This window comes from Petaurus breviceps, unplaced genomic scaffold, assembly GCF_028583685.1.
Source record: "Petaurus breviceps papuanus isolate PSGF00001 unplaced genomic scaffold, PetGlider_PUasm1.0 90845, whole genome shotgun sequence".
Classification (NCBI taxonomy): domain Eukaryota; kingdom Metazoa; phylum Chordata; class Mammalia; order Diprotodontia; family Petauridae; genus Petaurus; species Petaurus breviceps.
Genome location: NW_027187359.1, coordinates 22602780 through 22615713, shown reverse-complemented (window position 1 = coordinate 22615713; position 12934 = coordinate 22602780). Strand labels below are relative to the sequence as shown.

Genomic DNA, 12934 nt, shown 5'->3' with positions numbered 1-12934 from the left:
AAAGAAAGGTAAACTCCCGCAGGTTCCGACCTTTGACACCCGCAGGCACAAATCCATCTTGAAACTCGCCCACCTGCACTAGGCCCCGCCCCTAACTACTGCCGCTCCCACAGGCCCCGCCTCCGCCCTAGGGATTCCATGTCCCCACCCCCAATCCCCAACCCCGCCGCCTGCTCTGTTCTGCTGGAATAGGAAACACAGAGATGGAGGCCTCCGGGGTTTCCTAGAAGAGCCGAGCAAGCACGGCTCGTGTCCCCGCCCCGCTCGCTTCTCTTCCCAGTCCCGCCCCCTGCCTTGCCCCCGAAGTGTCCTGACTCCCTTTAACCCGAGCTCCATTGGCTGTGAGCAGGAGGGCGGGGCGTGAGTCTAAGGGCCCAGCCCCTCTCCTGCTCCTCAGCCCCGCCTCTGGACGTCTGTCCTAGGTGGAGTGATTGGGTGTGAATGGACTCGAGAGCCGGCGCTGCATCCCGGAGCTGGGCTCTCTGCATTGTCAGTCTGTCTGGCCTGTAGGTAAGTGTCTGTCAGCCTTGAGGCAGTGGGTCGTCCGCGGCCATTCACTACTCGGTGAGTGAGTCACTCAGACGCCAGTTTGTGGTCCAGTCAGAAGATCCCTTGGTCCGTCAGTCGTGGTCAGTGAGTGGGTCAGTTCAGCCTGACTTTATACTGGTCAGTCAGTGGGTTACATCTTCGATTCTCAAGTCAGTAAATCACTCAGTGGGCCTGTCATTTCCCTCAGCTGGTCAGTCGGGTGGCATTTGGTCAGTCAGACTCTACTAAGTTGCTTGGTCATTCTGAGGTCAGTGGGTCACTTGGGTCAATGGGATCAGTCAGCAGTCATTCGTCCTTCAGTCAGTCGGATGGAGGCAGACCCTAGTGATTTCACCAGTTCATCAGACCTTGACAGTCGGCATTATAGTTCTTGCTACTGTGTCTATGTATAGATCTGGGCCTGGGCACAGGCTATCCAGCCTAAGGAAGGGAATAAAGATTAGGCTGGTATACCTACACTATAGGCAGACCTAATTTTAAAAAAGAAAAAAGAAAGGAGATGGTTAATGACTGACCCACTGGGAGTGATTTCTTGACTGAAGGAGGAATGACTGCTTACTGGTCTATGACAACCGTCATTGACATTGACCCAGCTAACCAAAACAAATTTCCACAATAGCCCTGTCTGAAGGAAAAATGTGTGTATACATACATATGGCAGTTAGGTGGCACAGTGGACAGAGGGCCAGGCCTGAGTCAGGAAGACTCATTTTCCAGAGTTCAAATCTGACCTCAAACACTTAGCAGCAATGTGACCTCAGGCAAGTGACTTAACCCTGCTTGCCTCAGTCTTCTCATCTGTAAAATGAGCTGAAAAGGAAATGCAAAGCACTCCACTATCTTTGCCAAGAAAACCCTAAACAGTGACATGAAGAATCAGACATGACTAAAACAACTAAACAACTACTACTACAAAAAATTATATACACACATGTGTATATATGTAAACACCTGTGTGCATCATTTTATACTGAGTCTTTTTACCTCTCTATCATGTTTCATCATTAGTCCTCTGAATTTGTGGTTGGTCATTACACTGATCAGAGTTCCTAAATCTTTCTGGAATTGTAATTGCTCAGAATTCCTAAAGTTGCTTGTCTTTCCAGTATTGTTGTCACTGTATATGTTGATTCTGTTCATTGCATCAATTCATGCAAGTCTTCCCAGGTTTTTGTGAAACTATCCCCTGTATCATTTCTTTTTTTTTTTTTTTTACTTTTTGGAGGGGGGAGGCAAGGCAATAGGGGTTAAGTGACTTGTTCAAGGTCACACGTTTAGTAACTGTTAAATGTCTGAGGCTGGACTTGAACTCAGGTCCTCCTGATTCCAGGGCCAGTGCTCTATTCAATGTGCCACCTAGCCTCCCCACCCTGTATTATTTCTTACATCAGAATACTCTCTCACCATTCTTGGTTCAGCCATACCCTAGTTGATGCCCACCCCTACTTAGATTCCAATTCTGTGTCTCCTGAAAAAAAGCTATAAATATTTTTGCATAGCCTTAGGTAGCATTTGTTTTGTAGAGAATTAATCCCTCCCTCAATCTGACCTCCCTCTAACTCCCCTTTCCCTCCTATTTCCCTATTGAATTAAATGTATTTATGTACCCAACTAGTTTGTGTGAATAACCATCACTTCTAATGGTGTTCGTACAGTTTTGTCAATAAATACGAATTAAAGATTAAAGTTTCTATTTGGTTCATTAAAAAAAATGTTTTTCTCAGTGTGTGTGTATTCTTCCCTCCTTTGACCAGTTCAGATGAGCATGAGATTCAAGTATCTACAGCTCCCCCACTTCTTCTTTGTGTAGATTTCTACTCACTCATCGCAATTATGATAATTTTCCCTAACCTTCCTTTCCCTCCCCATCTATTGTATTCCTCTCCCCTTCTCTTTCTATTCTTCTTTTAAGATTTTCAAGACAGAATATAACCACTCCCAAGTCTTCTATCTAATTAGACTCTTCTATGATTGTTGATGATGACAGGGATTCAGAGGAGATACCTATATCATCTCACCATATTAGAATGAAAGCAGGGTATCCTTGTTTAGTTTCTTATTGTTGTTTGTTCGTGTTTCATGTTTACCTTTTTATGCTTCTCTTCACTCCTGTGTTTAAACTTCAAAGTTTCTACACAGCTCTGATCTTTCCATCAGAAATAGTTGAAAGTCTTCTATTATCTATTTCATTAAAGATCCATTTTCCCCTCTGTATAATTATACTGTTTTACTGAGTAAGTTATTCTTTCCTGTAAGACTATATCCTTTGCCTTCTGGAATTTTATATTACAAGTCCTCCACTCTTTGATAGCAGTGGCTGCTAAACCATGTGTTGATTCTGACTGTGACTCCCAGGTACTTGAATTTTTTCTTCCTGGCTTCTCAAAATATTTTTTCTTTGATGTGGAAGCTAATGGATTTGGGCTATAATGTTCCTGGGAGAATTTTTGTTTTGAGGTTTCTTTAAGGAGATTACTTTTAGATTCTGTCTATTTTGACTTTATCTTCTGTTTTTAAGAGATCTGGATAGTTTTCTTTATGGATTTCTTGAAATATAGTACGTAGGCTCTTTTTGTGATCATGGTTTTAAAGCAGTCCAATGATTTTTTATTTTATTCTCAGTCAGGATTCCAGCTCAATTGTTTTTGCTATGAAATACTTTGTATTTTCTTCTATTTTTTTTAGTGTTTTGACTTTTAATATTTCTTATCTATTGATTTTAATTTGATCCATCCTAATTTTCAGTTTGTTGCTAGCTCTCATTTCTTTTCCATTTGTCCTTCAAGCATTCTCATTTCATTTATATAAATAATTTTCAACTCTAAAAAAATTCTTGCTTCATCTCTTCCAGGAATTCTAGGTGAATTTGTTCCCAAGTCATTTTTCTTAAAGGTTTGCTGGTAGATGTTTTGGAGTCATTATTTTCTGGGTTTGTATCTTGAGCATCCCTGTTACCATAATAGCTTTTTATGATGGGATTCTTTTTGATTTGCTCATTTGTCTAGACTACTTCTTAACTTCAGATCTGATGTAAGGGCCAAGCTCTGCAGCCTTCTGTAGGAAAGGTCCAGGCTGGCCCTACTCTTGCTTTCTTGGTAGTATTATGTTGTAGTATCCCAGAGATAGCTCAGGCTGACAACATTCAAGCTGTCAGTGGTCTCAAAGTTGTCTGATCCAAGGCAAAGTTTGATCACTGACCCTCTGATCTGAGCTCTCCAAGTGCCTTACCCTAGGTTGGGATTTGAGCAAGAGATTGTGTTGCTGCTGGACTCAGACACTTTCAGTCACCTGGTAAGCTGTGGTGGTTCAGAATAGCAAGCTTCCCTTCGATCTGGGATTCCTACTCTAGTTATTTCTCTATAGACTTCAGTTGGAAGGTGGACTAGAAGTTGGAATTGAAACCCAGCCCTGCTCCTGGGCATCTAAGCCATGCTGCTTGCTGAATTTGTGCTTGGTACACAGCTAGGGCCTCCTTACCCTGGAACACCATCCCTGGGCACAGATCTCTGCCTTGGTCCACCATGGATCTTTGACTTAGAACTGGGTAGTGATAAAGCTGCCAGTCAGCACTGGTTTTTGTACCCTAATGCCCTTTATGGGACTGCTACCTCCTCTTGCCCTGGTGTAATATCAACCTGTACTAGAGTGCTTCTCAAAGTATATTCCTGGCCAGAAGCTTCCCTACTGTCCATCCACACACATCTCTGTCTGCTTCTTTATACATGCCTAAGCTAGAAAAATTAACTCACTGGGACTTTTTTTTTCTTGGATTTCTCCATCAGGATTCAGTCTGGTGTGTTTTGTAGATCTGTCTGAAAGAGTTGGGGGTAATGGGGCTTGCTGTACTTCTTCCTGCTATTCTGCCATCTTGGCTTTTCCTCCCAAGATATGTATATTTTTATCAAGAGAATAAGCAGATTTTGAGCTTTATTTTATCCTAAATTATTAAAATTCATAGTTCATAGGTTATTTCTTTATTTATAAGCTTAATTTTATATTTTATCTGAATTCTCTCAAATGAAGTGCTTGAGTCTGAGATCTGACTCATCAGAAAAGCAACCACTATCCCCAGAGAGAAGCAAAGTTATAGTTCTTAGCACAGCCATGATTAAAGCAAGTCGTTTGGGTGCTGAGGGCTTCAGAGTGCCCAGAGCAATAATGAGAAACTACCTAATAGAAACAAAAGTGAGGAGCTCATGAAGTATAGACAATGGGTCAAGAAGAGATTACCTCTTCTTTATGTTTCTACTTGGCTTGTCATTCATGAGAATATATGAAGAACTAAGTGCAGTTAAAATGGAAATACACACACACACATATGTGTTTGTATGTATGTATCATTTGGGTATAGAAATCTGTCTTACCCAGTAGGGAAATAGGAGAAAAAGGGTTAAGAGATGGGGCATGGGGTGAGGGGAAAAGTGATCAGAAGCAAAACACTCTTTGAAGAAGGACTGGAAAAAGACAGAGAAAGAAGAATAATCAGAAGAAAATAGGATGGAAGGAAATATACAGTAATCATAACTATGAATGTGAATGGGATGAACTAACCCATAAAATGAAAGCAGATAGCAGAATGAATTAGAAACCAAAATCCAACAGTATGTTGTATATAAGAGATATGCTTGAAACACAAAGAGACCGACAGCATTAAAATAAAGGGCTGGAGCAGAATCTATTATACTTTAGCTTAAGTTTAAAAGGCAGGAGCAGCGATCATGATCTCAGACAAAGAAAAGCAAAAATAGACCTAATTCAAAGAGGGAATCAGGGAAACTGTATTTTGCTAAAAACATACCATAGACAATTAAGTAATATCAAAACATTCTACAGCAAGCTTCTCTGATACAGGCTTCATTTCTAAAATATACAGGGAAGTGAGTCAAATTTATAAAAATACGAGCCATTTCCCAATTGATAAGAGAATATGAATAGGCAGTTTTCAGAAGAAACCAAAGGTATCAATGGTCACATTAAAAAAAATGCTCTAAAGCTCTATTGATTAGAGAAAGGTAAATTAAAACAACTCTGAAGTACCACCTGACAACCATCAGAAATGATGAGTGCTAGAGGGGGTGACAGGAAAATAGGTACACTAATGCACTCCACTAATGGTGGAATTGTAAACTGGTCCAAACAGTCTGGAGAATAATTTGAAACTACATCCAAAAGGCTATAAAACTGTGCATACTCTTTGATCTAAAAATACCATTACTAGGTCTGTACCCCAAAGAGATCAAGGGAAAAGGAAAAGGACCTATTTGTACAAAAATATGTATAGCAGCTTGTTTTTGCAATGGCAAAGAATTGGAAATTGAGGGGATGCTCATTAATTGGGGAATGACTGAACACGTAGCATATGATTGTGATAGATTACTATTGTGCTATAAGAAATGATGAGGGGAATGGCTTCAGAATAAAACATGGCAAACCCTACATGAACTGATGCAAAGCAAAGTGAGAACTGGGAGACTGTAGTACATAGTAACAAGTAATAAAGATCATCTGTGAAGGACTTGGCTACTCTGATCAATACAATGATCCAAAGGACTCATAATGAAAAAATGCTGTCCACCTCCAGAGAGGAAACTGATGAACTGGTTTGGTTTGGTTTGGTTTGGTTTGCAATAAAGCTAATATGGAAATAAGTTTAGCATGATTTCACATGGATAACTGATGAATTGTTTGCCTTCTCAGTGGCTGGGGGGAAGGTTGGGAGGGAAGAAGAGAATCTTGAACTCAAAATTTAAAAAGAAAAAAAGCCTAAAAATAAGTAATATTAAAAAAAAAAGAATTAAGCGCATTTACCATGGGCAAATGTAAAATTCACACTCCCCATTCCCATCAGACTTTGTTACACAAATTTATAAAGGGTATATAATATCTGATTTCTTAACCAGAATACCCCAATCAAAGGCTATATTGAGTAGTAGAGTTTATTCTACCTATTTTCCTGACCACAATGTTTGAATTTCACAAACCAACAGAAATGAAGCCTCAAAATTTATCTCTATGCAGATGACTCTAAGTTATGTAGCTATAGATATTAAATTTGTGTACAATATGAACATTATGTATACAAATATATGTATGTATGTATATATCGTAGTCTTCCTCCTGAGTTCCAGTCCCTCATCTCCAAATGCCTATTAGACATTTTAAGTTGAATGTTCCACAGGCATCTTTAGCTCAGTATTCCCAAAACAAAGCTCATTATCTTCCCAAACTTCCCCATTCCTGTTGAGGGCACTGGATGATCCATCCAATTAAAACCCAGGTTTTAAATCCAGGTTTAAAACATTTGTGCCATCCTCTACTTCTCACTCTCACTCATTCTGCATATCTAATCATCAAAATCTTTTTTACCTCCATAACATCTCTTAAATACATCCTCTTCTCTCCATTCATACAGTCACCCCCAAGGTCAGACCCACATGACCTCTCAGCTGGCCTACTTCAATAGCCTCAATATGATTTCCCAGCCTAAGGTTTCTTCTTCCACTCCAATCTGAACTCCACACCAAAGTGGCCTCCCTAAAGTACAAATCTGACCATACCACTCACCACTCCCTCTCTGCCTCCCTGGCTCAAACTCAGTAAACTCCCATTCTGTTTGGGACATGTTAAGTTTGAGGTGCCTACAGGATATCTAGTTCAAATTATTCCAAAAGGCAGTTGGTGATGAGACTAGAGATCAGAAGAAAGATTAGAACTGAATACACAGGTCTGAAAATCAGTTACATAGAGATGATAATTGAACCCATGGGAGCTGAACATCAAAAGAGAAGTAAAAAGGGAGAAGGCCCAGGATGGAGCTTTGAGGGACATCAGTGCTTAGTAGCTGTGATTAGATGAAGCTCTAGCAGACAGTCAGATAAGAAGAGAACCAGAAAAGAACAGTGTCATGAAAATGTAGAGAGAAGAAAATATCCAGGAGAAGAGGGTGATTGACAGTGTCAGAAGTTGCAGAGAGGTCAAAAGGGATGAGGACTGAGAAAAGGCAATTCTATTCGGCAATTAAGAGATCACTGGCAATTTTGGAGAGAGTAATTTCAGTTGAAAAATGAGGTCACAAGGGCTTAGGATAGAGTGAGAGAAGAAGTAGAAGCATTGAGTGTAAACAGCTTCCTCAAAAAGTTTAGCAGAGAAATGTACAGGACAATAGATAGTAGAAATGATAGGATCAAGTAAAGGGTTTGGTTTCACTTTCTTTTTTAAGGATGAGGGAGACATGGGAAGGAGCCACGATATAGGGAGATGCTGAAGGTTAAAGAGAGTAGGGATGATAGAGGGAATAATCTGCTAGAGAAGATAGTGTAGTATAGAATTAAGGGTGCATGTAGAGGTGGTTACCTTCAAGGAAACATATGAGTCATCTGAGTTGAAGAATATAGGAGAAGAAAAAGATCTTGTGGAAGGTCTTCAGTTTTGCGTTTAGTATGAGATGAGGGCCTCAGCTGAGATGATGTTGGAAAGGAAAGGCCTAAGATGGAATGAAAAAGTTTAGAATAGCTTCTAGAGAGTTGGATAGCAAATTGATTAGGAAAGTGTAAAAGTATTACTCTGCCACAATAAAGGCCCAGTTGAAACTCTGTGACAGAAATTTCTAGTGGGCCTAGGACCTTGTTTCCTGCTTTTCTCTTTGCTTGGCAGCATGTGAATAGGAAGAAAAGTGGGAGTAGGAGAAGAGGGAGTGCCAATGAGACTAAACCCCAAAGGTTCACTGCTTGGAAATCTGGTTGTTATTGGGATGCTGGGATGGGCTTCTATTTAAGAAGTTGAAGGCATAACCTATTAGTAAGGTTTCCCAAAATAGATGTTTTACTAAATGCACATTTTCTTCCTTTCTTATATTTGCTGCTCTTTCTTTTTTATAATGTGGTGCTCTAAAAACCTTCCAGTATATTACAAGATGTTACTGTTTCTCTTAAAACAAACTGTTAGAAAGTGGTTTAACCATTCGGTGCTTATTTTCCACTTTTCACAGGGATTAAAGTTGTATCTGTCTTTTTCACTGAGATGCTGAGGATCTACAGAAAATGTTATAAATTTCCTAGAAAAAAGTCTTACTAACAATCAAGGAATTATCATCATTAATTCCAAACACGGACAAATCAAATGTTCATATGGAGAAGAATAATGTGACATTTTTCTTAAAGCATTTATTTTCTTCAAGGTGCACTTTAGATTGCCTTAGTACACAGACATGGACCTTCAAAAGTCTCCTAAGGAAACGGTACTTATCACAGGAGGAGGTGGCTACTTTGGTTTCCGGTCAGTACCTATGGGGGGAAAAACATTCATGGATTTCTTTTCTAGGTTGTTGCTTTAATTGAAGATTAGAAAAAGTATAGCTGGGCGCTGTAATGCTTTTAGAATACTGACTATCACTTATGATGTCATGGTGCTAATCTCATATGTGAACTAACTACAATAGACCTCTTAGACTCCAAAATCAGTTAATACACGTGTATCCCACTTTCAAAAAAAATCAATATTTGAAAATCCAATTAACAATGTAAATACAATTAGGAGTGCTTGTGCACATTAAAGAAGGATTCTTTTTTTAAAAAAAAAGTTACCATAACAGCTTGTAGTTTTCATTTTTTAAACTAAGAGAGAATGGGTAGGACACTGAAGAAAAGCGAAAATGGGAATGAAAGCTTTAAGAGCCATTACCTGGGGAAGATCACTTGAAAGTTAATTCTGTGACTCTGTATTCACAAAATAAACCAATGACATAGATTAATTTAAGAATTATATATTATTTTTCAAGAACAAATTCAATATGTAAATTAGGTAAATCTAATTCCAAGAAAATTTAATTCACATTTCAGAGATTAATCATTTGTTAGTCTTACTAGAAACTGCATAGTAATTAATACTTTATATTTTCTCCTTTTCATTTCAGTTTGGGTTGTACACTATGTAAGAATGGTATCACTGTGATTCTGTTTGATGTCAACATTCCTATTCAAGATCTTCCCAAGGGGATGAAGTTGATATGTGGAGATATTTGCTGTGTCACTGATTTAGAGAAAGCCTTACAAAATGTTACTTGTGTTTTCCATATTGCTTCCTTTGGCATGTCTGGAAAGGAACAACTGAATCATAAACGTATCGAAGATGTCAATGTAAAAGGCACAGAAAATGTACTCCAGGCTTGCAAAAGGAAAGGAGTGCCAAGATTGGTTTATACTAGTACTTATAACGTGGTGTTTGGAGGCCAAGTTATAATGAATGGGGATGAATCTCTCCCTTACCTACCTCTTCACCTTCATCCTGATCACTACTCCCGCACCAAATCTGTTGCGGAGAAAAAAGTGCTGGAGGCAAATGGTACAGCCTTGGAAAGGGGTGTTGGTGTCTTGAGAACCTGCGTTTTGAGACCAGCTGGTATCTATGGGCCTGGAGAACAAAGGCATCTTCCCAGGATAGTGAGATATATAGAAAAGGGCCTCTTCAAATTTGTGTATGGAGATCCCAAAAGCTTGGTAGATTTTGTCCACGTGGATAACTTGGTACAAGCCCACATCTTGGCCTCAGAGGCATTAAAGGCTGACAAGCAACACATTGCCTCTGGGCAGCCTTATTTTATCTCTGATGGAAGACCAGTGAACAATTTTGAATTCTTCCGGCCTTTGGTTGAAGGGTTGGGTTATCCATTCCCTACTATACGCCTACCATTAAGCCTCATTTATTTCATTGCTTTCATGACAGAGATGGTCTACTTTCTCTTGGGCAGGTTTTATAATTTCCAGCCTTTCCTCACCCGAGCAGAAGTCTATAAAACTGGGGTTACACACTATTTCAGCATGGAGAAGGCAAGGAAGGAACTGGGCTATGAACCACAGCCATTTGACCTCAAGGAAGTGGTAGATTGGTTTAAAGCTGAGGGTCATGGTAGAAAATCCCAAAACTACACTTTGAAGCATCTCATTTGGAATGGCATTCTGGTTTTCCTCCTAGCTACTGCAGTTCTCACATGGTTTTCCAATGACTATGGTGATGTCAGTTTGAAAGATTTATTTTGAAAATTATTTTATAGAGAACAAGAAATTTCCACAGATAGCACAGGACTGTTACTTCATAAGCAGATTCTAGAATGCACATCCTCTTTCAATCAAGTGGCCAAATTTATGACTCTACAAGAACTGCTCAAGAATAGCCTTTTATAGATTAAATTCTGTCTAGTGTTCAATTATCCCTCCTAACTCAGAATGATGTCTGATAGAAGAAAGGAATGAAAGACGAGTTTGAAATTTTGTTTTGTTTTGTATTGTTTTCATTACTTTTTTTGAAGCTATGACTTAGGGGAAATAGTCATTTCAAAATTTGTGTATGGGAGCAGCTTTTCCTTGAATTTCTCTCAGAGCAATTGTGTTTTTTTTCTCTCATGGCATATTCCAGTACCAGATAATACATTTTATTTAAAATGAACTAAAAACATGAACAGGCATCATATTAGGTCTGCAAGTGACTAAACACTTATAAGAATGACTTAAAATAATATTAATAATTTTTAGTAAGATTTCAGGTTTCTCACCTTTCTAAAGAGATGGTAGGCACTGATAGAATCATAGAGTTGAGAGAAATCTTAGATGTCATTTAGTACACCTTCATCTACCCAGTTCAGGAATACCCTCTACATTATGCCTAATAGTGCCAACATGCTATGCTTAAACAGCTCCTTTGATGATAAATTCTGTATCTGATACCATATCTGAACATTTCTACTCATAAAAAAATTCCTATATCCAACTAAAATATGTCTCTATAATTTCCACCTATTGGTCTTACAAGGCCTCAAGTTCTTCTTGTTTGTTATCTAATAGCTTCTAATATGTCCTCAAGGTCAACATTTTTAGAACTTAATGGACTATTTTCCCCTACCAGTCTGTAAACCCCTTGAGATTAGAAACTTTTGTGCCTTACTTACCTATGTATGCCTCCCAGTGCCTTATACTTAGAAGGTAATAGTTATTTCTTAAGTGAAATTGAGAGCCTGTAGAACAATTTTTTAATCTGATCGATGGTGATCCATCTTTGTTTTCTGAGGTAGTTATATTTGATTTTTAGAGACAACCAAAAATCATTCCAAGCCAGAGTTTGTAAAGACAGCAGAAGATCAAGGTATGGAGTTTTCTTTTTGATCAAAACTGCATAACTCCAATGACTAATTTTGTCATATAGTTATAAACTGATTCTAGAGACAACCACTAAAAGAGAAATCCAAACATGTGTTAAGCACTAGAATCATTGCTAGAGTGGGTGTAGCCTACCATAAGGATAACTTTGAGGACAACCCTTATGCAAAAGTATATTCTGGACTGTTAATTAAAAAGAAGTCCTATTGCTTTATAATCCCATCTCCTATAGATCTTAAGTTTTTAAATGCAATGCTCAAGAATTTATTTCCTTTTAGGTATTTTGCCTATAACAGAGCAGTGGCTACCAGATAAATAGAGATATCATAGAGATGATCTTGTTGTCTGCTGTTTCCGCTAGAGGGATCACTGACTAAGAGAAAGATTCCATGTTTTTCTACTCCCCTTCCCTTTAAAAAAAAAATGAGAAATAAAACTTTTCTATTCAATTATTAGACAAGAAAATAGTGTTAGAGCACACTTTTAAAGAAATACTTATCTTGAAGTTGGGAAACTTCAATGCAAGTCCCAAGTTTTGACTTCACTTCCTCCATCTCTGCCTTAGTTTCCTCATGAGTAAAAATAAAGATCGGCTATTCTCAAACTGTGATCTGGGGAGCCATAGATGTTCCTGAGTTCCTTTCAGGGGAGTCATCCAGGTCAAATCTATTTTCACATTAATACTAAAATGTTTTAATTTCCAATAAGGTAAATATTGATAGATAAAACCCACATAAACAAAAGGTCTCTGGGATTTACAGTATAAAGGGGTCCTGAGACCAAAAAGTTACTACTGGACTAAATGATCTCTAAAGTCTCTTACACCTCTAATGTGACTTATCTAAGGCCACACTTTAAATAAATAGCTGACATTTCTATAATACTTTAAGATTTGCAAAGTGCTTTATATACATTATCTCATTTGGTCAATGGACATTAAAGCACCTAATATGTACAAAGTACTATCCTAAATACTGAAATTCAAAGACGAAAACAAAACAATCCTTACCTTCAAGGAACTTATATTCCATGGGTCAGTCAGTCAACAAATATTGCAGTCAGTCAGCATTTATTAAGGGCCTAATATGTGCCACGCTCTGTGCTAAGTGCTGGGAATATTTAAAAAAAAAAAAAGGCAAACCAGCCCCTACTCTCAAGGAATCCACAGTCTGAGGGGGAGAAAACAAGCAAACAGCCATAACTAAACAAAGTATATACAGGATAATTTGGAGATGGGT

General features: G+C 38.5%; 1 protein-coding gene across 1 annotated transcript; it reads left to right on the top strand.

Annotated features, from left to right (window-relative positions):
• The first annotated feature begins 355 nt into the window (after positions 1 to 355).
• Positions 356 to 11265, top strand: SDR42E1 (short chain dehydrogenase/reductase family 42E, member 1). The gene is made up of 3 exons (XM_069072241.1): positions 356 to 510; positions 8726 to 8823; positions 9461 to 11265. The coding sequence occupies exons 2-3, from the start codon at positions 8756 to 8758 to the stop codon at positions 10581 to 10583; spliced, it is 1191 nt and encodes a 396-aa protein (XP_068928342.1). The 5' UTR covers positions 356 to 510; positions 8726 to 8755; the 3' UTR covers positions 10584 to 11265.
• Positions 11266 to 12934: the final 1669 nt, after the last annotated feature.

Bases quoted from the DNA above. Each gene is read 5' to 3' on its own strand.
- SDR42E1 (XM_069072241.1), top strand. From the start codon at position 8,756: ATGGACCTTCAAAAGTCTCCTAAGGAAACGGTACTTATCACAGGAGGA. The intron at 8,824-9,460 runs GTCAGTACCTAT...TTTTCATTTCAG, and splicing joins GGTGGCTACTTTGGTTTCCG to TTTGGGTTGTACACTATGTA.